The following is a 27,597-nucleotide window of genomic DNA, read 5'->3' on the forward strand; positions in this document are numbered from 1 at the left end:
CTGCGAGAGTAATTTGCTAAGTACAAGAGTTTCTTTACAGTGAATACTGTGGTGACCATAAACAGAAACCAGAAGAAAACAGATTTAAAAATTATCGCAAAGATTTATACACACAATATACACGGTGGCGAGAATGTTAATAGGGAAATGACATTTTAGCAAGTTTTGGCTACTTTTCTTTGTTTAAGAATCATTTATTATTTTTTTATGAAAATATAACTTACTATCTTAAAAACATGTAAGTCAAAATTTAAAACTTTGCAGAATACTTATAAAAATTCGACGAATTTTAACAAATGTTGATCAAAATTTTAAAAATTTTGTTCAGATTTTCTAGAATTGTCTTGAGTATGCAGTTTTTTATCTCATTAAATTTTAGTACAATAAAGGACAAGTTTGAAGTAGATGAACAACACCTTCCACAAAAAAACTTACTAAAAATCAACGGTACTCATGTTTATAAGAAATCTAATAAAAAAGTTCAAAATATTGATGAATTTTTGTCGAATTTTGCTCATTTTTGTTTGAAATTCTGATAATAACGAGCTACACTTTCGTAAAGAATATTAAACATTAATACTAAACATTAAATAATCGATAGGAATAGCCAAAGATTGCTAAAATGTCTCTTCCCTATTTATATTTTCGCCACTGTATCTACAGCTTATATTTTTTAAATCCATGAATTTTTCGAGGGAATGATTATTATTTTTTATAATTTTACTAAGTTCAAGTTAGAATCGTTTCATTAAAAAAACTTAAACAATTAAAAGACCTTAAAAAATTTAGACGATATTGCGAATGCACCAGTTTGACAGAATTAAACATAACCAAAGATCATAGAAAACAAGGATACATATGCCCTTTGTGATAACGATTGTGCTGCCACGTTTGCACGAAAAATTATTATATTAATAAATAAAACCCTGAAAATCGGTACTTAGGGCCAAATTCACAGTGCGTAGTTAACCACTGATAAGAGTTTAACTATTGATTTTCATATTCACAACGCTCAGTTAACAAAAGTTTAAACCAGCATTCCCCCATAGTTAAACTCTTGTGAAATTTAATTTTTTTTGTGGAACGAATTTCAAATTTGAATAGAAAAGTATTGATTTTTAGAATTTGTATATTTTCGGGCGATATGAATTTTCGTAGTTAACTATGCGACTCTGAATATAAATTCAAAGTTAATTTCTTGATGGTGGTTAAGTTAACAAACGTTTAACTAAGCATTGTGAATCCGGCCCTTAATCGATACAAATATGAAAAAATGGGACACTTATACGTCCCGATTTGAAAAAAATATTCAGCGGGACAATTTTCTCAAAATCGTTACCAGGGACGTGAATCGGATGAAAAATTTGGTCGGTTCGATTCAGCGGTTCGAACCGTTTTTGCACTTTTGGATTGGTTCGTCAAAGCGTTTTTTTTGGTCTTTGAACCGGGGTTTCGGTTCGGTTTAACGGTTCCAAAAACAATAAAAATAACGCGCAAGTTTATAAGTGTCAAGTGCAACAACGCGCAAGGTTAAGGCTCAAGTGTCTGTCAAATGAGATGGGTTGCCCTTACATATGATATTGTCACATGGTAAACAAACATGGTAGATATTACCATGTTTAACAAAACGAACAAAAGCGGGTGCATTTTTCTATTGAAAATTGATTGAAACGAACCTTTAAACCTTTATAGAAAGGCGTTCGGTTTTCGGTTCGGACCAAACATTTGTGAAAAATTTCGGTTCGGTTAATGGTTAAGTTAATTAATAGAAAAAAGCGGTTTTCTGGTTCAAACCGGTTCGGTTCAAAACTGGTTCACGTCCCTGATCGGTACTGTCCCGCCAAAATCAGTACGAATGGTCACCGTATATATATTACAACGAAAAATATGCAATGCAAAAAATCAAACCTTGTATAAGATTTATAAAAATTCGCCAAAGTAAAAAAAAAATGTAAAATTTCAATCTTTTTAATCAGAATTTCAGCTTCAAGCGGCTATGAATTTGAGTTTTTTTCTGATGGTGTTACGCATTTTTATACCCGAGCGCACTTGTGCTCAAGGCTATATTAATTTTGTTCACATAACGGTTGTTTGCAACAGCCAAAACGAATCGACATAGATATAGACAAATGTATACATAAATGCTCAGAATGAATAGAGATGTCGATTAAGCCATGTCTGTATGTCCGTCCGTCTGTCTGTCTGTCCGTCCGTCCGTGTACACGATAGCTCGAGCAAAAATTTAGATATCTCAACGAAATTAGGTATGTAGGTTTCCATTTATCCTAGGTAGGTTGGTATTGAAAATGGGAGAAATCGGACTGTAACCACGCCCACTTCCCATATAACGGTAATTTTCTGAAATACGAAAACTGCGATATTTTAGTAACTACTGAAGATAATTCACTCAAAATTGATATTACCAAAAACTTTCAGACGAAAAATAAGAATATTTTACATTTTTGGGAAATGGGCGTAGCCACGCCCACTTACGGTTACATGTGTATATCTTGGTAACCGCTGCACCAATTTCGAAACTTGGCACAGTTGTTGGCCTTGGTGCAGCATACCAAATGGCTGAAAATTTTAAAAATCGGACGATAACCATGCCCACATCCCATATAACGGTAATTTAGGGAAATGCAAAATCTTCGATAAATCACTAAATATTAAAGCTGATTTATTCAAAATTGATGCTTGCAACAATTCTTTACCAAGAAATACGTTTAGGATAAAATTTTGAAAAATGGGCGTAGCACCGCCCACTTATGATCACATATATGTAACTCGGTAACCGTTCTACCAATTTGTACCAAACTCGGTGTGGTTATTATGCCTGCCACATAGAAGCAAAACGTTGAAAATTATTGAAATCTGACTAAATTGAGGCCGCCTTTCATATAACGGTAAATTTCAGAAATGCTTGAAACTTCAATATTTCGAAATTTAAAGACGCTAGTTTACTTAAAATTTATACACGCCGGCTTACCATGTAACGGTAGCTTTCGGAAAGTTGAAAAAACATATATTTAATACTTGCGCTAGGTATTTAATGTTCGGCTCCGCCCGAACTTAGACTTTCTTACTTGTTTTCTATACAAAGTATGTTCGAACTTTTTTTATATGGAAGAAAATAAGCAACACCGTCACGAAAAAATTTCCAAAAAATTAACTCGAATTCCCAGCCGTTTAAAACTTGCACAATGTATTAAAATTGAATAAACTATAAAACTGCATTCCAGAAGTTTTTTAGAAATTTTGATGAAAATTTTTTTAATTGGGCGATAATTTATAGTTCTTGTGAAAGGGTTGAAAGTTTGAGTTACTTGGCTTTCGTTGTGTTAAAAACTACTATTATTTTGTAAACAAATAATTTAAAAATAAAGAAAAAATAAATGGTTAGAACTTATAAAGAAGTAGTGACCCTAATTATGTGGCCACCACTGTTTGCAGTTATCCAAAAGAATTCCAGGATTTATTCCAGGATTCTTTAAATTAACTTTAAATTATAATATAATGTTATTTGTATGTATGTGTGTTGGTCATCGTATGTCCAAATAAAAAGATTTTTTAATTCACCTAACCAAGTCTTGCAGAGATTATCTGAAGTATCACAAATTAGTTTTGACTTCTGTTTACTTAAGGTAGTTGTTAGTTGCGCTTTAGTTTTATAACATAAATATATGTAAGTATATGAAAAGTTGTCTTCCGTGCCAAGCCAACTTAAATCATCCAAAATGATTTAATTTGAATATCATCCGTTGTGTATATAAATTAAAGCCCATTGATCTTTACTTTGATATGCCTACCGTAGACAGGAAACTGCTATGCCCTGCCGAACTTTGGCGATGCCTATGGGGCGTTACTGCTGCACACACGCGTGCCAAAGCCAGCTGACTGAGTCCAACAGTAGCAACAGCTGTTGAAGTGATTTTTGTTAATACCCAAACCTATGCACATACATACGTATAAACTGACTAAAGTCAGCATAAGTAGTACTTGACAGACGCGCCTCAATCGGAGCACATTTTGCCACTCAGCGATCACTTGCAACGAACCAACTCACACAGAGAAGCTCCAGCTGCTAAAAACATTACGCAAATTTCGGTTTCATTTCATTTTCTTTAATGCTTCTGTTTTCATTTGTACGCACACAAATGTACAAACATACGAATGTTTATTTCTTTTTTTTTCTTTTGTTGAATTGTTGTTTTCTTGTAAGTGTCATGTTTCACTTGGCTGCAACGATTCGTGCGCGGGTGGTGGGCCAATTANAAAATTTCGGTTTCATTTCATTTTCTTTAATGCTTCTGTTTTCATTTGTACGCACAGAAATGTACAAACATACGAATGTTTATTTCTTTTTTTCTGTTGTTGAATTGTTGTTTTCTTGTAATTTTCATGTTTCACTTGGCTGCAACGATTCGTGCGCGGGTGGTGGGCCAATTAAGTGCCGCCTAGCCCACCAGCATTTGGGCTGAAAACGCATTTGTTTGCCACAAAGGCACGAAAAAATAGCAAAGTTTTATGCCAGATACCCGCCTCAGTGGCTCAACAGTTTGCTTTAAACATTCGAATAGTACGCGTCGGTTTTCGGAAACAATTTCGCAGTCCGTGACCATTAAAGTAAAGGGACGAGAAACAATATCAACTCTAAGGATATAAATCCTATGCCTTTTCCACCACAGCACAATATTGGACAATGGATTACCAATTTGTGTGTGTGCTGCAAATTTTTGCGATAGTTTTGGTGGTGAATGTAAGTGAAAATTCATAAATAGTTGCGAGGATAGCCAAAGCAAAAACCATTGAAATTAAAAGTATAAGGACTGTGCATTAAAAAGCCAATAAAATTCAAATAGAGGAGTTAAATAAAGCAAAAAAAGTATGAGTGAAAAAGTCCACTTCTTTAAAGAAGTAGGAAGAAGAAGTTTATACAGAAATATTTTATAAAAAGTGTGTGGATTTCTGGAACAAATAAGTCTCAAACGTAATAAAAAGTGTTATTGGATAGAATAGAAACCTAGCTGTGTGGTTTCCTTTTATACATTCCAACTTATTGCAGAGCCCTGAAAATAGTTCCAATAAATTTAACCACATAGAGGTATCCTTAGTTTGGCAAATCTAACTAAACTAAAAGGGACGATGATTAAAGTCCTTATATTTGGAAAGGGAGGAAAACAACGCAGGCAGTTAAAAAATCTGTTTATAAAGCGGGTACTGCGTCATAAAGAACTGCAGAAGAACGGTCGCTAGATGTCGATCAGGAAAATCTCGACAAAAAAATATCGATGCCTGGGTGCCTCGTAAATTAACCGAACATTTTTATAAACAGAGATTCCACCTGCGAACTGCTGTTTAAGCAGGTGATAAAAACTGGATAACATGTGAAAAATATCTTGGTTGGTTGGTAGAAACGTCGGCTGAGTACATGCCCAGGACCCAATAACTGCTGGTAGCACCATTTTATTTTTATTTTATCTGCTTTCACGATTCGTTGGGCTCGATTTTCCGATGAATCTATTTAGGTTAGTAATAGTGAATTTGGAGATCTCCCAAAGATTTCGGATGGAAAAACTCGCGAGTGTGTTATGCCCTATTCGTGCCAATGCTGGGGACTCGCAAAGATATTGTAGGACCGTTTCTTTATTTCCCTCAAGACTACAGCTACGGCATTGAGGGTTGTAAGGAAGGCCCACTTTAGCTGCATGTTCACAAATGGGCCAATGTCCCGTTGTCGGGGCTGTTAATTTGACTATATCTTTCAACGACCTCTTTACACGTTTTACTGTCTTTGGCTTTTCATAATGCGGCCATATGTTTTCCGCAGTTTTGCAGGTTTGAAGGTCATTCCAACGAGCATCAGTCATAGGTGTGAATTATTATGCAGTTCCTTTTTGACGATTCCGAGTGGACAGTTTATTGTCTCTGCTCCGGACTGTTTCAGATTTTATCACCGGTGAGGTAAGTGCCAGAAGTTCCAGATATGTATAGCCAAGCATCTGAGAAAATGTATGCTTTTCGTGCTACTACGCAGTTCCTCTTCGCTTTGAAGATGCTAGCAAAGTTAGATAGTCGGAACGAGAGAGGGACATTCAACGTTTCATAGAACACACCCACACCACAGTCCATTTTGGACCCGTCAATATATAGATTTCAGATTTCGACTATCATGCCCTTACTCCAACCCCGTCTAAAAGGAAACTTCACTTAAAAGTTTTTCTTGAAACCTGTTGTAGGAGTTATATAATCTGATTGTTTCACTGATTCGATAAGCCTGCCAAGAATACCACTGTTGCCGTGCCACAGCGCCCTCCAGCACCCTGACTTGATGGGTATGACTGCCGAGGACGCAGCAGTTTCGTGGATGTGGAGTTCTATGGGCAGTTGATGCAGAAGCACATTAAGCGCATGAGATGGACACGACTTAATTGTTCCTGTAGCACCTTTACAAGCTACTCTTTGTATACTTCTTATTTTTCTGACGTTGTATTGTTTATCTAGTGCTACCCACCAAACTAACGCCGCGTACATACGGAAACGATTGATGCTAACCACTGCCGTTAAAAATTAACATCAACATCAACAGATTGAAAAGCGACCAGAATTGATTAACAGAAAAAGAGTTCTGTATTTTCACATGACCACACCAGATCGTATAAAATAATGTTTAGCTAGAGAGTTATGGCCTTATTCATAAAAAATAAAGTAGCTTTATAAAAGGTTTATAAATTGAAAAACGTATGAAAACGTCAATTTATAAAGCTCTTTAAACTTACTTTATTTTTTATGAATTAGGCCATTAGTTTTTTGATTTTATGCAAACTTTTTTTTACAAAAAATTTACTGCTATTTTTTTTGCCAAAATCGATCATTTTTTCAAGACAACACAATTTATACACACTTTAAATAAAAATTAAACATTAGTAAGAAATAAGTTTTGTTATTTTGTTTTTTGAAATTTGGTTCAGGGTACTCAAAAACCATTAAACCGAAATTGCAAACTTTGTAAATAAGCTAGAAAAAATCTGTAAAATTTCCACTGATTTTCAAGAAAATTTTAATCTTTTTGATCGGATTTTTTAGAAATATTTTGGAGGTTTTCATGAAAATTAATGGACATTTTTCTAGCTTTTATACAAAATTTGAAGCTTTGGTCTTGTTGTACTATGTTCAAAAACGAGTTTAAAAATTTAAGATTTTTTAATTTTTACCCAACTTTAAAAAAGGAGAAGGTTATCAATTNGTACAAAATTTGAAGCTTTGGTCTTGTTGTACTATGTTCAAAAACGAGTTTAAAAATTCAAGATTTTTTAATTTTTACCCAACTTTAAAAAAGGAGAAGGTTATCAATTCGTCGGAATATGAATTGAATGTTTCCTTTCTGTACGACATTTTGCGAAAAAATTTTAAATTTTCGAGAAGTAGTTTTTTCACCACAAATTTAATAATTTTTGCTAAAACGATATAGTTTTCCGCTTAAATTAAACCAAAATGAATAAGTTATCTCTGCCCGTTCAGGAGATATGGCCAATTAAAGAAATGATTATGTTAATTTTAAATTCGCGATTTTTCGCAAAGTAAGAGGATTATTGCAAGATAAAGTATAGGGAAACAAATATTACCTGGACCTCTACCAAAGTACGAACCTATCTTGGTTATCCGAAAGAAAAGGTTTTTAAGTGGCCCACTTGACGTATTTTGATATAATTTGAATTTAAATTTTTTATTTTTTAAATTTTTTATCAGTCACTGCTTTACTAAATAATTAATATCTCAGGCCCTATATCGAGACACCCTTTAAAAATTTGTCAGTTAAATCTTTGATATTCACTCTATCACATATATTTTTTTCGGATTTTTAAAAACCTGCAAACATTTTTTTTGTAGCAACTTTCTAAATTGTTCATTAACAAACGTATAGAAAAGTGGACTTAAAAACAAATTAAAAATCTTTTATAAATCTCTGACTCTTTGTCAATAAAAAAGTACTAATTGATTTTTTTGATACAACCAATATTTATCGAGTTATGATATGATAAACAATGGCTTACGGCGAGACACCTCATATTTTTGTTGTTGTATAACTTTTGCAAATTTTATTTTATTTTTACATTCCTCGCGTTTTGCCATATCGTAGAGGTATTTCTACATTATACTCAGTTTATATCAAAATCTAAAAAAAAAAATCATAATTTTCATTGAAATAGCTTGGAATGCCTCATATATATATTTTTTTATATACATACATGACCGCATAACTTTGGACCACGTTAACCGATTTCTACAATTCTTATTTTTTTTAAAGGAAAAGTGGTACCTCATAGGTGGTCCCATACTAATTTGATTTAGATCCGATCATTGGGTCATGAAGAAATTAACGATTATCTAAAAATTTTATATGAGAATTGTATACAAATAGCAAGAAACGATTCATTTAAAAATAAATAACATAAACCATTTAAATTATAATAAACTAAAAAAGATAGACTGTATAAAATGGAACATTTACTTAAATCACATTCGTTATTTTTCGTAAACTTTAATTTTTTGAGCATATCATTCTCCTGAAGCTTTTTTAAAGCAATTTCAAGTTCTTAAAATACCAGGGAGTGCTGGAACGACTTTTTTTTTATTCAAATTGAATTGTGAAAAGTATCCTTCCGCATTTGCTTGTGGCGACTGGAATGCAAAGGACGGCAGAAGCAAATGGAAACACAGTTCCTTCATCGTCCCTTTTATATTAAAAATTTACTTACAAAACAATCAAAAGAAAAACTTTAATTTATTCTTTCAAATTGAGAAATAAAAAAAAAAACTGTAAAAAATAGTAATATACAGTTGAAACTGTGAATCTGGCAACATTGACTATGAACCAAATTTTTATAAAAGCAACAAAGATTATTTAACATGAAAGACTTTTGGGATATTAACAAAATACATGTTTTTGAAGTGGCCAGCCAGCAGCTGTATATTTAAAGATATAAGCACGGATCGCTAGGAAGAATACTTACACATTTAAGTAAGTGAAGCGGAGTATATTAAATATAGACAAGCACACATGAACCAATCATTGCTTATAAACCCTTTTTGGCATCGCACTGCTTCTCGTGTCCACCATTTAAACAAAAAGGATTTTATTTTGTAATAGCACAAAAATTACCCAATAAATTTTTGGGAATACTATTGAAGTGGCAGTCCTTGAAAGGGTTTTTATCTGGTTCTTTCCGGTTAAGTATACCCAAATATAGTACCTACATATGGGAATGCTCAGTTCAGTGCTTCTTCTCGGCCAAAGGATTTAGAAGTGTAATAGTCTTCACCCCAAATATCACAAGGATTAAGTTACCTATTTTATTTCACAAAATGTTCGATAAGACCAAAACAATACGAAATCTTTTAATCAAAATGGAGTTCTTCTCATTCGCATGGAATTTCGTTTCGCTTTAAATACCCAAAATGTTGTATTCTAGGTTTAGCAAAATACTTAAAATAAATACCTATAAGAAGTTTTTTTCCTCTATTGTAAAATCAAAAAAAAAGTACTTAGCAGCTTCTCACTCTAAGCTAGCGATATATATACATATATATGTATGTAATCTTATATTTTTTATAACATATCGCGTCCTATTACTTTTATAAGACAATCGCTAGCAGTGCGGCTATACCAGCAGATCTCGTATACATTTTTTAGTAATAGAAAATAATACTCATAAAGTTAAGATTTTATTTAAAACAAGTAAGAGCAGCGCTGTCTTCGGCTATGCCGAAGGCTTCATACCTTTCATGAACATCTGCAAATTTTAGTTTGACAGGTTACTGATTTTGAATACATCTGCATACATCGATAGAGGAGTTACATACTTATATAAAAAATCGCATCTAAACAATCAGAGGTATGGAAGATATACTTTATATGGCACCAATCTAAGTGATTTTCACTGCTATGTGATCGGTATGTAAACCGGTAACACAATTTATTGGGTTTAGTTTCCTACATAAAGGAGATATATCGCAAAAACTGGTATCTGAACAATCAGTGCTATAGGAGATAAAGCTTATACAGCATAGATTTTGACGATTTTCTCAGTAGACTTTGTATTATTATTTATAAAATATCTTACGAAATTTATCGGTTTTAGCTGTTCAAATAAAGGAGTTTTACAGTAAAATCCCATATCTGAACAATCAGATGTATGGAAGATATATGTTGTAGTCATCCGATCCTTGTTATTTTCACTGTAAGTATTCTGTTAATAATGAGTGAAAATGGTGCGAAATTTCATGTTCCTAGCTGCATAAATGGAGGAGTTATGATAAAAGACCTCATATCTGAACAATCAGTTGTATGGGGGCTGCAGGTTATAGTGACCCGATCTTTGTTATTTTCGCTGTAAGTCTTCTGTTGATAATGAGTGAAAACAGCGCGAAATTTCATGGTCCTAGCTACATAAATGGATGAATTATAACGAAAAATCTCATATCTGAACAATCAGTTGTATGGGAGCTATAGGTTATAGTTACCCGATCTTTTTAATTTTCACTGTAAGTTTTCTGTTGATAATTATTGAAAACAGTGCGGAATTTCATGTTCCTAGCTATATAAATGGAGGAGTTATAACGCAAAATTTTAATACTGAACAATCAGTTGTATGGGAGCTATATGTTATAGTGGTCCGATTCTAACCGGCTATAGGTTATAGTGACCCGATCTTTGTAATTTTCACTGTAAGTATTCTGTTGATAATTGTGAACAGTTGCGAATTTCATGTTCCGTAGCTGCATAAATGGAGAAGTTATAACGAAAAATCTCATATCTGAACAATCAGTTGTATGGGAGCTATATGTTATAGTGGTCCGATTCTTCCGGTTCCGACAAATGATTAATACATTATAAAAATACACCCACCTACCAAATTTGATCCGGATATCTCGAAAACTGAGAGACTAGATTGCATACTAACAGACAGACAGACGGACAGACGGACAGACGGACATGGCTAAATCAACTCAGCTCGACGTTCTGATCATATAAGTATACATTTTCATGGGTCTATAGGACTTTACTTTTAATCCAATAACGGACTTTTACGTTGATGGCATGAAATATTTGCCTGATAAGACCCCTAGTCAAACTTTCCGAAGAATGATTTTCTAGAATATATGTATCAATCCTCTAACGACCTTCCAAATTTGCTCTTTGCGGGGTTTCTTGAAGTAAGGGTCCAAACGACCTTTTCAGGCGGGAGCTAAAGGGTTAAAATATTTTACGCCAATATTTCCCATGAAGTTTTACTATATGTATATGCCTTAACCTTTAATTTCGATCGGACATTTATTTTAGCAATTTTTTCAAATTTTTTGAAAACTACTTCTGCCAAGACATGAAAACTGTAGTAGGCCATAAAATAAAAATACGAGCTAACTTTTTCAAATCCAATATTAGCAAAGTCCGGGCTGGTTTGAATTGTCATAAAATTGTTGCACAGTGTAATTTGTCATTTTATTACATACATATCGATATCCTAATTCGCAAAGGCCCTAACCAACAATTTCTTGATTTTACAGAAGCAAAAAAAAAACATTATCAAAAGTACAATAAAAACAAGTAGGGCTTTTTAAAAAGTGGCATGCAACTCCGTTGTTTTTTATTGAAGTTATATTTTAATATATCCTACTAAAATCTGTGAAAGACGAAGTTCCGAAAAACGTGTTGGTTAGGGCCTTTGTGAATTAAGGTAACGATATGTAATGAAACAAAAAGTTCTTATTAAAATTAGATGTATTTTAAATAAAATTGTAAGAACTTCGTTCTTGCCTTAGTCTAGGAACTAACAATGGAGGCGATCTTTAAATTTGCTCTTGAACAAATAATCTTTTTAAATTGCTTTTTATAAAGATAAAAGCGCATTGAAACTTTTAAATTTTCTAATTGAATTCCCACAACATTTACAGTTTAATGCCGCCGAAGCCATTGTAGGGCGAGATGTTGTGCTGACACCAACACGGGGTCTACAATTGAGTGGAAAGAGCATATTTTATGAAGAAGATGCGAGTGCAACAACAACAACAACAGCTACACACAATCAGACGCTCCTGCGGCCATGGGAGCGTACATTGAAACACGTAACATTCGTTACACTTTTTACGAATGCCGCAGCTGCCGGGAATGTCAGGTAATCAAAGATGTTACGACTTAAATAAACAAACGAAAACCCCTCTCCATTTGCATGGTGTTTTTGTTGTTATTGTGGTGTGGTGGTGGAGAATAGAGGTTGGTGGTGGTGCGGCAGTTCATGCTTGTTGTTTTGGTTGCGTCAGTGAAAACTACCAGTGCGGAATGTTACGTTTGCAAAATCTACTATAAATTGCGTAGACGCTGCGCTATGCTGCTGCGGCAGTGCTGATGGGCGCGCATGCAGGCGGGTGGTCGGGCGTTGTGCGCAAATGCGTTTCTAGGCTCCTTTGTTGGTATATACATATGTATGTATGTTACGTTAAAGTTGTTAAGTACAAATGTAAGTTTAGTTTAACAAATAGTCGAATGTAATTTCCAAATCCACTGCAATTGATTGAAAATTCAATTATGGTTATTTAGGTGATGCCTGTTTAAATTGGCTAATGTTGTGTACTATTTTACGACGAGTAGAAATACCTATATTTGTGTATATTTAATTCAATTATGCTATGCAAAGGAGCTGGTGATGCATGCATGCCAAATTGTTTATGCTGCTTTAGCGAGAAATAGGTAGATTAATATTGCCAGACCTAAATAATTTATATTGACTCTAAGAAATCGAGTTCGCGGCTTAAGTCTTTTGTTCGTTTCGGTGAAAAAGATGTTGTCTTATTTTTTGAAAATGTCATTGAATATGACTTCCTCATGATTGTACTTCCATTATTTCAGCAGAAAATAAAACCCACAAACTAGATAATCGGTAATTTTTGCATTTGTTTTTTTTTTACCTAATAAAATTAAATGTTTTGTGATTTTCGGATTTTTCAGATGCCTTACAAAATGATCTCGGGATTTTCGGTTCCGGTAAGGATTTTTTCCAGAATTTATTCGAATTGGATTTTATGGGTTATAAAACTGCATACCCAAAATTTTTCTAACAATTTTGAATAAAAAGTTTAAAATGTTTGGGTGCAATTGGTAAAGTTTTTTGAAAATTTTCAAATTATAGTACAAAGTTTGAAATGTGGATTTACATACATATGTGATAGGCTCTTATAAACAAAAAACAAAACAAAAAATTAAGGGCTAGTTTTTCAGTGGACGGATGTGGTTTAAACTGAGTTTAAACGCTCAAGATGGCTGGTTTAAACTAAAATTAGTCAATCAAATGTCCGCCAGCTGTTCAAGACAAACGCAGTTTACATGATTTAAGTTTAAACTTGCACTGAAAAACTGGCCTTAAATTAAAACAAAAGAAAAATAGACAAAACCATCAAAAACAAAATTTAAACTTTTACTTAAAAAGGCACAGTATTAGTCACAAATACGCTTAAAGAGACTAAGTGAAGTGAAAATTCGAAGTTAACGCTAGAAATACGCAGTAATACTAATACCTACCCAAATTACTTACTAGTCTTTTAAGGGGCCTGTTCACTGAAACACGTGATGACTTGCATTTTATAGAATTCTTTTTAAATTGTCATGAAAAAAAATTGATACATTTTAAACCAAACTTTTATCTAAAAAACTACAGTTTTAGTTATAAAATACCCCTAAAGACGAAATACATCAGAAAAAGTTACCCAAATTTCTAATAAGATTTTTACGAGGGAATCCACCGCAGGCTGTATTTCTTGCTTGAGCACTTGAAACTGGGCATACCTAATTTTTGGTAAAACGTCAAAAGTGGCCATAAAGTTTGGTTTTTAAAAAGTGGACATAGGAGTTATACCAATAGAAATCAGAGCATACATTTTATGCCATTTAACAACTGGACTTAACTTTTTGGCTATTTGAAAACTGGACATTATTTTTCGGTTATTTCAAAATTGGGCATTGGCAGTTTGAAATCTGGGCATACATATATTTCGTAATTTAAAAATTGGATTTACATTTTTGATCACTTGGAAACTGAAAATAGGTGTCGGTATTTTTAAAACTTCACATACACTTTAAATCATTTACAAGCTGGACCTACATACATATATTTTTGGGCATTGAAAATTGGACACAAAGTTACGGACATAAATGTTTGGTGTATGAAAATTAGACACTTGAAAACTAAGCACACCTAATTTTTGTTTACCTAAAAACTGAACATAAAACCAATTGAAATCAGGAAATACATGCTATTTAAAAACTGGACTTAATTCTTGGCTGTTTGAAAAGGGACATTTTTCAAAACTGGGCATTGGTCATTTGAAATCTGGACATACATTTTTTTGCCATTGACGGCTGAACATATGTATGTGCATTTATCGTCATTAGAAAAGTAGTTATAACTTTTGACCATTTTAAAATTGAGCATTAGTTTTTGGTCAATAATAGGAATCGTTTTTCTTTCACCTTTGAAATTTGGATAAAAAAAAATTTGATAAAAAACTGGAAAGTAATAAGTCGACATTCATACAAATTCACATGCCCAAGTTTCACTATTTATTCAGTTTTGTTTCCCCAATTTTTAACTTTTCAATAGTCGTTATATATGTATGTACTTTTCAGAAGTTTATGCCCAGTTTTTAGATTACCAATATATTATGCCCAATTTTTTTTATTTCAAGCGTTCAAATAGTTAGCGCACTAATTCTGAAGTTATGTTGAATTAGATCGCAAAAATTTCCAATGGCCAGTGACCGATTGGTACTGTCAACAATATCGGAAAGTTCAGTTCGGTTATACAAAAAGGCTGACTTCTAACATCTTTTCAAGCTCCTAAAGTCGGTCGTCGTGTACTCCAGTTTAACCCTTCGAGGTTCTAGTAACTTGTTCAGTGATATGACTATACAAGTTTGTGCTTTGACTTTGGGACAACAACGTAGGCGGTTCGAAAACTTCAGAGGAAATATGTAGATGCGGGCCTCTAAGGACACGGAATGATCGGAATGAGGCAGTAGATAATCTACAAAAAGAAGTAGCAGCCACTACTACAACCGGACCTGGGTCTTTGTTTGCATTGGGACTAAATAAGATTACAGAGAGCTCAGGAAGAGAGAATGGAATTGAGAGCATGGCACTGGTGATTGAGTACATAAAACAACCGCTTTTGTGACTTTCATTAAAAACAAATTAATTATAATTCTCTATTTTTAGATAAAAGTGCTTTAATAAATTTTCTTTAATTTTTCCACAGCCAACAAAAAGCTTACAGCGACTTCCTCTACTCCCCCNGCCGATTGGTACTGTCAACAATATCGGAAAGTTCAGCTCGGTTATACAAAAAGGCTGACATCTAACGTCTTTTCAAGCTCCTAAAGTCGGTCGTCGTGTACTCCAGTTTAACCCTTCGAGGTTCTAGTATCTTGTTCAGTGATATGACTATACAAGTATGTGCTTTGACTTTGGGACAACAACGTAGGCGGTTCGAAAACTTCAGAGGAAATAGATGCGGGCCTCTACGGACACAGAATGAAGTTGCTAGTTTCTACGGTGAAATTCTCAAGCATTTTTTAGGCGGAACTCAACACCATGTCAGTGCGCGGAAAATAATTAAGTATTTATTACTTTTACAACGTTATCAGAATCTACAAAAAGAAGTAGCAGCCACTACTACAACCGGACATGAGTCTTTGTTTGCATTGGGTCTAAATAAGATTACAGAGAGCTCAGGAAGAGAGAATGGAATTGAGAGCATGGCACTGGTGATTGAGTACATGAAACAACCGCTTTTGTGACTTTCATTAAAAACAAATTAATTATAATTCTCTATTTTTACATAAAAGTGCTTTAATAAATTTTCTTAAATTTTTCCACAGCCAACAAAAAGCTTACAGCGACTTCCTCTACTCCCCCTACATCCCACAACGCGTCGAATCTGATACGCGCTTTGGAGACATTGTCACACTAGCAAACGGGCGCCTAGAGGAAACAGGCAACAATTCGTTTCGCTTTATAGAGGGCTTATGCGGTTATGACTGCGATGCTGAGCGAGTATGGGCTTTGTGGCAAGTACAGAAGATACGACACCGCGATGCGAATCGCAAATTTCGCTATGAAATGAAATTCAGTGTGAGCCCGCTGCGCGCAGTGAGTGCAGGCAACATCAAAAGAAAGGCAGAATTAGATAGCAACAATAGCAAGCGAAGCGTTTTGCAAACATACATACAACGTGACTACGATTATCCGCAGACATTCGGCAAAATCGCCTACAACGATGAGGCGCGCTTTGCTGACCGCCGTTTGGATGACTACACGGCGCGAAACTTGAGGCAGCCGCCAATGAATCAATACCGGCAGGCGACGCCTATGCCTCAGCCGACCTTTATACACGGCATCTTTCAGCCGCCGCCACGTTTTCCACCGCTGCCAGAGAAATTGAACATCGGTGAGTATATCAAGGACTATCCAGCTAAGGCTACGCCAAAGATCGAACTCTTTCCGAATATACTCAATGCGGTGAGTCGAAATTATTACCCCACGCCCACCACTTACCGACCGAGTTATCAATCGAAGTTTCCACGCCCGGAGTTGTATACACCCATCCAACACCAGGAGCCGCTGAAATTCCCACAGAACTCACAGGAAAACGGCGTAGATGTGGGCGGTGGAGTTAGCAAACTATCGACACCTGTGGTGACGCATCATTTCCATCATCATTTCTATATGCCAAGCACTACAAGCAACGAAAACGGACTTGGCAGCGCTGAGCAGACCATCATTAAGCCGACGAATCCATATAAAGGTGTAACGGTCGAAGCCACCTCCCCCAACTACATAAATAACTACTACAAGGAACGTGTGAAAATGAGCATCCCAGTGGGCACGCTGCAGTCACAAAAGCCCATAAATTTCCCTAATTCCGAGATGGAAGTGCATAGAGAGCAAATGGTGCAAGTGACGCCGGTGCCGCCACTAAGGCGTCCACAAATTTACCAAATGTATCAGATACCAATTGATGCTAAAGTGCCGCTACTCATTTACCCAGCGCCTGTGGTGGAAGAGCAACCCACGCTGCAGCGCAGTAAACCCTTCATACAGAGCGAGCCGATGGATGATGAGCCCATACGCTATTCCGAACCTGATCCACTCTACCTGAATCTCGCGCACAACCCACCACTCGACGGACAATCTTACGAACTAGGCGCGTCACAACTGGAAGCCCCGAAAATTAACCACTTTGAGGATTACGCTAATATCCGTATCAGCACTGTTTCGAGCAGAAAAAATGCCAAGCCAGATTCGATAGCTGCGCAATTACCGCCACCTGATAATGACCAGGATGTGAGTATACCCTACGAGGATGAAACCCAGGAGGATAGTAAACCCAAGCATGACCTCGAGCAGAAGCCAAGCCAAAAGGATGTGCAGATCTCGATTAAACAGAAAACAAATCTTACCGCAAGCACTAAAGCGACAAGGGAAAGCACGAGTGACAGCCTTTTAGAAACCGCCACCAACGCAACAGCGGCACCAACAACAACCACAACCGTGGCCACCACAACAGAACTATTTACAACCAGCAGTCAACTGGAAACAATAAAGACCTCCTCGTCCACCGTCCAAACTAACACTTTACCCACTACGAATTCGCTGCTCTCAGCCACAACTGCTGTGCCGTCAACGACTTCCATCGACGCTGCCACCTTGTTCACCAAACCGAGTACATCGAACTTCATTTCCACCTCCACATCTGAGACACCTTCGCTACGCGCGATTAGCCGTTATCGCTTAAAGCATGCGCGTGCCTCCACAACCACTACCGAGCAGCCGGTGCTGAAATGGAAACCAAGGCGCAAACATTCTTTTAACAACAAGCCTACGTCAAGTACAAGCGCGAAGCCAAATACCGAGGCGGAAGAGACAACTCAAACGGCAACGGTTAAAAAAGAACAACGACTGGAGACGAAAGATGTCCGTTATCAAAGACAAGAAAAGCACTTGCCTGCAATCGCGAACTCAACCAAAACTGGCAATGACACCTTGCTCTCAACGAAAAGTAATGAGGTTTTCGAAGTGCTCACACAAAAATCGGTTAGCAAATCGGTGAGCATCAAGATTGGTGATAATGGTGAGGAGATTCCTGTCATAATTGACGACAGTGACTATGGCGAAAACGAAGTGAAAACGGATTAATCGCTATACATTTTTTTGCACTGCTATGGGCTTTAGAATACCAAAAAATTGTTATTTTGTTATTGTAAATAAAATTGAAAAACATAGTTTGTAAGTTTTTTGTGAGTGTACATTATTATAGAAGGATAAATTGTATTTTTTAATCGAATAACAAGCTAAAAAAGTTGTGTGTTCAAACTTTTACTTAAAAAGTAAACAACTTTCATTGGGGGTTTTTAAAGGTAACATTCGTTGTTTCCATATATTTTAAATTTGCAGGTGCAGATCCTTCGTACGTAGATCCAGGATTAGTGGTTTTAGAATCCCTGTTATAAGAGCTGGTTAGTTACAGGCAAAGTAATCAACAGGCTCCTTGGAGCCCGGGTACGACAGAAACTGATGAAATGTATGCCGATTCTTTCGGCACGGACACCCTCGGACAGACAGCCTTGACTTTATATATAGTTATATTAATAAAGAATGCCCTAACTCACTTTCTTTTGAAAATCAGCTTTGAACAACGGTTTGTAGATTACTCAAAGCCTAATAATAATAATAATAATAATAGATTGGCGCTTACACATATGTTAGTGTTTGGCCGAGCTTCTCCTCCGATTTGTGGCGTGCGCCTTGATGTTGTCACACAAAGCGGAGGGACCTACAGTTTTACGCCGACTCCGAACGGCGATTGTATTTTTATGAGAAGCTGTTTTTCATGGCAGAAATACACTCGGAGGTTTGCCATTGCCTGCCGAGGGACGACCGCTGTTAAGAAAAAACCTTTTTTCTATATTTTTGCGATGTTGCTTTGACCAGGGTTTGAACCCAGGCATTGTGGAGTGGAAGCGCGCACTGCTTACCACTACACCACAGCGGCCGTCGAAAGCCTAATAGAATTTAAAAATATCTGCTACATAGATAAATTATTTTCAGTGTTTATTATAACCCAGATTTTGAAGAAATCCCCAACCTAAGAACTTTAGTTTTTATAAAGTTTAGTGACTACTCCGTAAATACAGAAAAAATTGGGCCTTTTTATATGTGTTTTCCAGATCTACCTGATAATCATGTAAGTTCCTGTGCAGCTCAGCCTCTGCTTAGCCTTTTTGCCACAATAAATTTGCTTCAGATTTTCCTGGCCCCATGTGACCGAATAGCCCGCTTTTCCACTTCCGTAAATTTCACAAGCTGATTGGGATTATTACAGCCAAATTTTGAATTAAAAAAGTGCATCGGAACTAAATCGAGTAGGCTCCATTGTGCAGGATTTCATTGCACCCTTTGTCCGAACAGTTGACCTTTGAACTCCTTTGAGATTTTTTAATCACATCAGGAAGGGCTAGTGCTGGAAGATACATCGATGTAATATCGATACATCTATGTTTTTGAATTTATTTCAAACATCGATGTTTTTTTCGATGCTCGATGTTTTTCTCTATAACTATCACATATGTAAGTGAAAATCGACGAGCACAATTTTAATAGATAAATAAAGCTTATTAAATGCAATTTATTACGTCTTTAGGTTGTTGGTGTTGGCACAACTTGAAATCTTTAAATCGCACTCTTCTTTGTAGGAGTGTTTTCAATGAAAATCTTTCATCTTATGTATGTATGTGTGTATATAAATGTGTTTTTGAACGTAGATAGATTCCAAAAATACGAATTCTATTTTACTGAAATCTTAATATGAGTTATTAAGAAATTGACAAATTGAAATTTACAAGACTTTTAATAAATTATCAGCAATAGATGTAAATGGCTGTGTTTATAAACAAAATAATGCAAAATATCGCAAAAATCAAAGTCCAAATTGAACTCATTTATCTTGAATAGTTGTGAAATTAAAGAGACTGACGGTTTGCATATCTGCATTAATGAATTCAGCCAACATTTAAAAAATTCGCCATTTAAAAAGGTCGATGCATCGATAGATCAATGTTGCTCCCCAAAAAACATCGACGTTTTTCCAGCACTAGTAAGGGCTAAACAATAGACCACCGTTCTATATGAGAGTATGATTAGGACTATAGCAATGTGTCATCATACTTGTGGCTGCATTAAGGACAACCTTCATAAGTCCATCTGACAAATAGAATGTATGCATATGTTGAAATAACTTTGATTTGTGCATAAATCTCAGCTTCAATACCCAAAGTATAAGTGCCATGTATTCTTACGAATGGCATCATCTTCACTTTATGCATTTTTAAAAAAATTATTGTAGGCACAACTTTTTCATTATTAACCGACTTCAAAAAAATGTATGTATGTTACCGCATAACTTTGGACCACGTAAACCGATTTAGATAATACTTTTTTCATCGGAAAGCTGGTACCTCAAGGATACTATAACATACTAGTTTTATTTAGATCCGATAATTGGATCGTGAAGAAATTATCGATAATCTTAAATTTTTATTAACATTATTTTTTATTAAATTTTTTTCTTAAAAATTGCTTGTTTTCTTTTTAATTAATAATTTTCCGACTGATATGAAATGTACGCAATACTTCATTTTGCAATGGGATTCTCCTGCTGTTAGACGTGGCAAGTGCCAGTCCTTTTCAAGAGTCTGTCAAACTCAAGAATTTCCAAAAGATATTGCAGGATCAGTTACACTTTGCATGTAAAGAGGCTTTCAAGAACAGTTTTTATTTCTAATGACCTGAAAAATTTACTAAACCTGCAAATGTGCACGAAACAGTCACAAAATATCTAATATTAAAATACTCCATATCAGTAGTTACACATATTTTTCATAGTCTATTCAACATTTTTATAACTTTAGTCGCCAAAAAAAGCGTCACATGGCAACACTCGATTGGTTTGACAGCACATGCAGCAAAAATGAAATTCCTGGTGCAGCACGAGCAGGTTGAAATTATTTCTCTAAAGCGATTTGCGTAATTTCAGTTGCAGTTACACTTTGAAATTTTTATTTCCGAAGGTGATTTCTGAAAAAGGACTTTCTGGCTGTTCACATGGGACTTTAGTTTTAGCATTTTGACAGCAAAATGTGTAGAAAACCGTTTGCATTGCCACGTTTAACCGCACCTTAATTCTAATTTAAAACCACAAAAATATTTATAACGACCCATTTTATGAATAGTGGTTTATACGAGCTTTAAAGCAATTACGAATACAAAAATTTGCATTTGACAAAAATAATCTTTTAACCATATTTTTTTACTCACCTGCATCTTCGGAAGCATATTTGTAGTTGGGTTGCGGTGCAACAGGTATAAGCTTAGCATAAGCCTCAGGCATCATTTCCACAATGCGTTGATGATAAGATAATCTGCAAACAATTAATTAATTAAGCAATCTAGGTTTTCTTTATTTGACCGCAGTTCATACCTTAAACACTTATGCAATACTTCTTGTATAAATTTGGGGCGTGGATGTTCTGGGTCTAATAGTAAACAACTATCCCACTCTTCCCACGACCAAGTGAATTTGAAGTTGCTCAAATGATAAGAAAACCAATTAACGAAGCGGTCGAAACAAGAAGTATTCATGGAATCTATGCGCATGAATAGAATTTCAGTTGCTTGAGCGAGCACTTGCGGCAATGTTGCCGGTTGTAATTTACACAATTCAATAAGTATTGAACCATAAACGATTTCCAAATAACGTGGTGTCGGCATATGGAATATTTCTGCAAATACAACCTCTACGATGCAGTATTCGAGCGGTATTTTGTTTTTGTAAGGGAACGCTAGCAGTTGTGCTGCACAATCTTTCCGTTCCAAACGATGCGTTTCGATGATGTGGTGCAGGTGCTCTTCGATTAAGAAGCGCTCAATGGAATGCGCACCTGGCAAATTGGGACCATCGGGGCAATCAGTATAATCAAACATGCGATAAACCACCCAAGGCATTGGATAATCGTATGACTCATGATGTGATGGTGGCACAATGGGTGGCAAATTATGTTGCAGTGCTTCACATAAAATCGAATCAAAGGCCAGGTAAGGACGTGGAATGTGTTTTTCAGCCCAATTATCTTGACGCAACTTACGTATTTGCGCCCATAAGCAATCCAAGTATTCCTCTTGCGGATGTGGTGCATCGACCGACCACACACGTAGAGCATTGTGGTGTTTCTTTGAACGCTTGTTTAAATAAACTTCAATGCGCAACAGCAATGATTCTAACGACGACTCTTTCTTTTCATACAAGTCGCGACCTACCCATGGTAACGTGGAGAGCACTGAAAAAACGAACCAGTCACGACGCACTTGTGGTACTGTATCTTCGTTAGAAACATCGATCATTGTGTCTAGAAGCTGCAGAAGACTTGTTGCTGAGATGACGTGACAATTCACTAGATCAGCAAGAAAACGGAGCGAGTAACGTGCAGCATCCCACCAGCACATTTTCAAGGCTTCTTTAAATGTCTTCACCATGTGGTCTACGAACTCACCGCCAAATTTGTAGTTTTTTGCATTTAATAAGCCCACTAAGGTTGTGTAAATGGTACACTTTTCCGGCATTTTTATTGCACAATCCGAGAGAATACGTAGAATTTTTAGACGAAAAGTGCCCAAGTCTGCCTCCAAAACGGAAACTAAACCTTCCAAATTCGATTCTACCGAAGAGGTGCTACGTTCACCGACGCGTAAAATTAGTGACTCCAAACGATCTTCAATTTCCTGATTTTCAGAAACGCGCCTACGTTTTCGATTGCGATGATCTAAAAATTTTGGTGTAATTAAAATTGGAAAACCGCATATACATCGGGGTGCACTGTCGTAGGATGCCATTTGCACCATTACTTACCGTAGCCCTCTTCATCGCCATCATGCGGACGTCTGCGATTCATTGCTGCTTACTTTGGTGATAAAATGAAATAAAATTATTTGGCACTTGTAGTGTTTTTATAACAAATTCCAATATGCAAAATTACACACGAATTGGTAGAAAATCCGCGTACGCGTTTTGTCAGACGCTGTCAAATATTAATTTATTTGACATTTCGCCGGTACGGCATTGCCATTCGGAAAAATGTTACAACCATTCACAATATCGATAAAATGAGTGCATTCAACATTTTATTGTGAACATAATTTCCAGACTGGCATATTCTTCCTTTTGAATTTTACTAACAGGTTTTAAAATTACTTCCGCTTTTTTTTTTTAATGAGGGAAATAGGAACCATTATACAAGTGGCTCTTGGTTAGAAAGATTACTGCGGGTGTTAAAACGCCTTTGTCACATTTTCGAAGAAAATTAATTACTCGATTAAATTTGCAAATAAAACGAGGTAACTAATTTTAGAAAACTGTTCATTCATATTCAGCGTCTAATTAAAAATAATTAGCTATATATAATTTGCGGACGTGCTAGAGAGAAGACACACTATCCAATTCCGCGAGTAATTTGGGTAATTATCATTTCTATATCAGAAAATAATGCCAAATTTGTCGTGTCTACCTGGCATTATCATTTCTAAGTACATCGACGTTTCCTAGAGGGAGCAGGTATTTGGAGAGGTAATGCTCTCGGACTCGCTGAGAAAAAGAAATTTCTTCCATTAACTAAACTAAAGACTTTTATTTTGACTCTTTTGTTTTGGCACTTAAATCAATTGTGGTAAAGGAACCCGAAACACTTATGAGTAACACTGCACCCATGTTTACTTTGGGTTATGGTTGTCGATAAGTTACCCAGTGAGTATTCCCTAATGCCCTGAAGAGAAGAGGGTTCCCTCAATAAATTCAATATACTGGAGAACATACAATCTGTTTACCTGTCTGTCTATATTTTACATACATATGTAGGGTGTCGGTAAAAAAATTGGAAGGATAACCAATTAGTGTGGCCAGCGGTGCTTCCCTTGTTTCTCGCCGTCAAGAGTTAAAAAGTACTAAACACTCATATTCGAGCTTCGAAGTCAAGGAACTGATGGCGGCTTGGCTGTATGAAAAGATAACTAAGAAATCATGTTTAAAATTACTTACAAGATTTGTTCTGGCGCAGATCAGGATTGCTAGCACCTCTACATGAAAAACTGTTGGCCATCTTGCCGTTTTCATCGAAAGTTTATCTCCGGGTTCATAAAGACAATGTACACATCTGTAAGCAAGTCGAGGCAGCCAGTTTGCTCAAACTTCTCGTTCTAAGACTTTTATCTTCTGTGCTGATGCTCCTCCTCACGAAGAGTACCGTCAGATATTCGCGGTTGCATCTTTATGTTGTTACCGTTGTAGCAGCATACAAGTTCCCAAAAGAGTTTTTGAGGAGTGTTGCTGGAGTGACAGTCCTTGGCCAGATATAAATCTGGGCCGTTTCGGTTACGTAGACCCGGCTGTCGTGGGAACGCATCTTTATCGAGACTGTTGCTTGAATAAAAATATGAAGCGAAGTCCATGCCAGAAGTGACTCCGAAGTCACCAAGTTTGCATTCAACTTGTAACCGAGATCGAAGTCAAGGTTTGAATTTGAATTAAATGACAGCTTTTGGTAATGTTTTTGGCCACCAAACTAGGGAGGAGTATTTACTTTGTTTTTGTCTAATTAGGGGTTACAACTCAGCCAAGATATGTATGGAGGATCATTATCTAGAATACTCCAAGAGCCCTCATCGGATGTTTTCATTGTCTATGCTTTTGCGCCATTTACCAGAATGGGCATGATGAGTGACTCTACTTCTGCGTACTCAGTCCAAAGTAGCACTTGTTCGAAAGAGTGATTCTTCGTTGAATTTCATGGCTGACATTATTATTGGTGTTAATGCTTGTAACTGTGAACAATCACGTGGGTGCAGATACGATTATGCTCTGACTGTTTGTCTAATGACAGGATATACTTCGATTTGTCCTCTTTCACCACCAGACCTTCGCGCTTTACATCTCTATACAATTCTGAGAAGGCAGAACTGACGTAGCCCTTGCTTTTACCGACAATGCCGAAATTGTATAAAATTGTACTTGAGCGGTTCAATGATGTGGCTCTTATTATCTTCTCCAACATCAGATTAAAGAAATTAAACGAAAGGGGGTCACCTTGTCTGAAACCACATTTGGTATCAAACAGCCGTATTATTTTAGCGGGGATACAATTCCGACATCGCGACATAGAGGCTGCCTGCATATTTTTATTCATTCTGAACGTTTGGAATAAACTTTTTTGTTTACTTATTCTTTAGAACGTTCCGGATGATATGATAACGTATGTATATTTCAAACGCATTCAGTTTATTCTGGCTGTGGTTTTCGGCCCTGTTGATGAATCTTTGTATGCTGGAATCTTGTACCACATACTACCATATTTCGGGCCCCGGCGAGGTCGATCAGCCTCAGTTCGTTATGACAAGATTCGTTTCGTGATAGTTTCTGAAAAATTATTTAGTAATTCCAATTGTTTTTGGTTTTTTAATGGAAAAATTAAAAAAATTCAAACTTTAACAGAGGAAAAATAAAAAAATAATGACTGTATTTTTTAATTTGTTTTTCTTTTTGTTAATGTATTTCTCAGAAACTATCAGGCCTTACGGCTTATTTCATATTTTTAATTTGTTTTTCTTTTTGTTAATGAATTTCTCAGAAACTATCAGGCCTAACGGCTTATTTCATTGGCTTTTATTTGTCGTATTTCGTTTTACGATTGTCAAAATGGTTCGTAAGATATACGTGGTTACGTGGAACCACTATATTTTTAAGCTAAATAACGGTAAATTGAAAATATCTCGGAAACGTATCCATATACACAAAATTAACTCGATTTACAGAATCATCGAGCAATTCTACATAGGAATTGGATAGTGGCATCCATAGAATATTTTTGCTGTAAACCAGTGAAATTTATAATAGCTTATTTATCTTGTATGTCTAATAAAACTACCTAATACCTACATTTTCTAAAACTTTAGTGGTATTTTCCATTTTTGTATTTTATAAAATTTTCTTTCGGATTTAAACAACAGCTGTTATTTCAAATTGACTTGTTACACTTTTGTGCCCGGAAGAAAGGCCGGGCTGTTTCGGGCACGACGAAGAAGACATTTACGACACAAACGGGGAACGTATTCGCTCTTTTTTACCCATTTTTCTAGCGTGAGGAATGCTTTCTGGGCTGTTTTGGGCACCCGCGGGATCCTGCGGATCTTGACCAACATATCAGTATTTCCAATACTTATTCTAATGCGATGGGAGTATGTTGTTTAAGTCAATGACGAAAAACAACAATACCACAGAATACCCCATGATACAAAAAAGAAGGTAGTTTCAATAAACAACTTTTGACGGATAATAAAATTTTTTGAAGTTTCATAAATTGTCAGTATTATCAACGGCCTTGCCACTTTGATAATATTAAAACAATACATCGGAGTATTTTCTTTCCCATATTTTTACCAATGTGAGAATATTTCAAATCAAAACTCACAATCAGTACTTGATATTTTTTTACTTACGTGGTTTGCCCCTCTTTTATTAAAAATATATAAAATGTAAACTGTTACATTGTAATTATTCTTTTTATTTTATAATAAAAACCATTAGTGCATTATGTTGTTATTTTTTTCATTTTCTTATTTTGATATACAATTTTCGTTTCTTTAATCTTGCGATTTAAAAATCGAATTCTAAAGAATGTTCTTCCCAAATAAAATCTTTTTATAATATTTTGGTCCAAATTTACTTTTAAATTTCTCATCAGATTTTGCAAAAATTTTGGCTTTGTGGTTAGCGAATCACCATTAATTTCAACAAATTTTGAATTCAAAATTTCCAATGTATGCAAAAAACTTGAATTAGGCTTGTACAGACCGCCCTCCGATAAACAGTTAACATACGTATAATTTTGATCACTTTCTACATGCGTCCTGAAGCCTAGTTTTGTCAACCCCATTTTCGAAATTATGTAGCCGGCAAAATTTTCAAGTCCATCATATTCCACATCTTTGAGTGGACTGATGAAATCTTCTGCTTCATGCTCTTCTGCGAGCTACTTAAAAAAATTAGAAATCAAATAAAAACGAAAGGGTAAGGAGTTTACCTCGAGTTCTTCTTCTGCGGATATTTCAATATCGTTAAGTGGTTTGAAAACATTTTCACTGAGCAACTCCTCTTCAAATTTTAACATTACTTCACTTGAAGACTCAACATTTGTTTCCGTGCTCAAAATAGTTTCGTTTCGCCCTAATAAAGTTCAAGCATACATTTTAGAATCTTTATGACAACAACAATAATTTATTTAAGTGGTTAAAAAATTACCTAGAAGGTATGATCGAAATCTGTACTTGAATTCGAGAGGTGACGGATGGTCATGCAGCCCTCCTTTCATATATGTTCAATAACTTCACTAAACTTCACTCATTTTCATACATTTTTGTTTACTTTTACAAAAAAAAAAAAAATATTA

The 27,597-nt window shown here is 35.6% G+C and overlaps 2 protein-coding genes across 2 annotated transcripts in view; one reads left to right on the plus strand and one right to left on the minus strand.

The window, feature by feature from the left end:
• Cbp80 (Nuclear cap-binding protein subunit 1) overlaps nt 1-23,180 on the minus strand; it is a 33,039-nt gene extending 9,859 nt beyond the window's left edge. Inside the window, exons 1-3 of the mRNA XM_017614751.1 lie at nt 23,013-23,180; nt 21,588-22,926; nt 21,425-21,528 (exon numbers count right to left, since the gene is read on the minus strand). Coding sequence (XP_017470240.1) covers nt 21,425-21,528; nt 21,588-22,926; nt 23,013-23,055 — 1,486 coding nt within the window. The 5' untranslated portion in view covers nt 23,056-23,180. The remainder of the gene's footprint in view (nt 1-21,424; nt 21,529-21,587; nt 22,927-23,012) is intronic.
• LOC108361958 (uncharacterized) lies at nt 4,317-18,367 on the plus strand. The gene is made up of 3 exons (XM_017614752.1): nt 4,317-4,759; nt 11,956-12,176; nt 15,931-18,367. The coding sequence occupies exons 1-3, from the start codon at nt 4,703-4,705 to the stop codon at nt 18,245-18,247; spliced, it is 2,595 nt and encodes an 864-aa protein (XP_017470241.1). The 5' UTR covers nt 4,317-4,702; the 3' UTR covers nt 18,248-18,367.
• Nucleotides 23,181-27,597: the final 4,417 nt, after the last annotated feature.

This window comes from Rhagoletis zephyria, unplaced genomic scaffold (assembly GCF_001687245.7).
Source record: "Rhagoletis zephyria isolate East Lansing unplaced genomic scaffold, Rhagoletis_zephyria_1.1 Rzeph_scaffold_00889, whole genome shotgun sequence".
NCBI lineage: Eukaryota > Metazoa > Arthropoda > Insecta > Diptera > Tephritidae > Rhagoletis > Rhagoletis zephyria.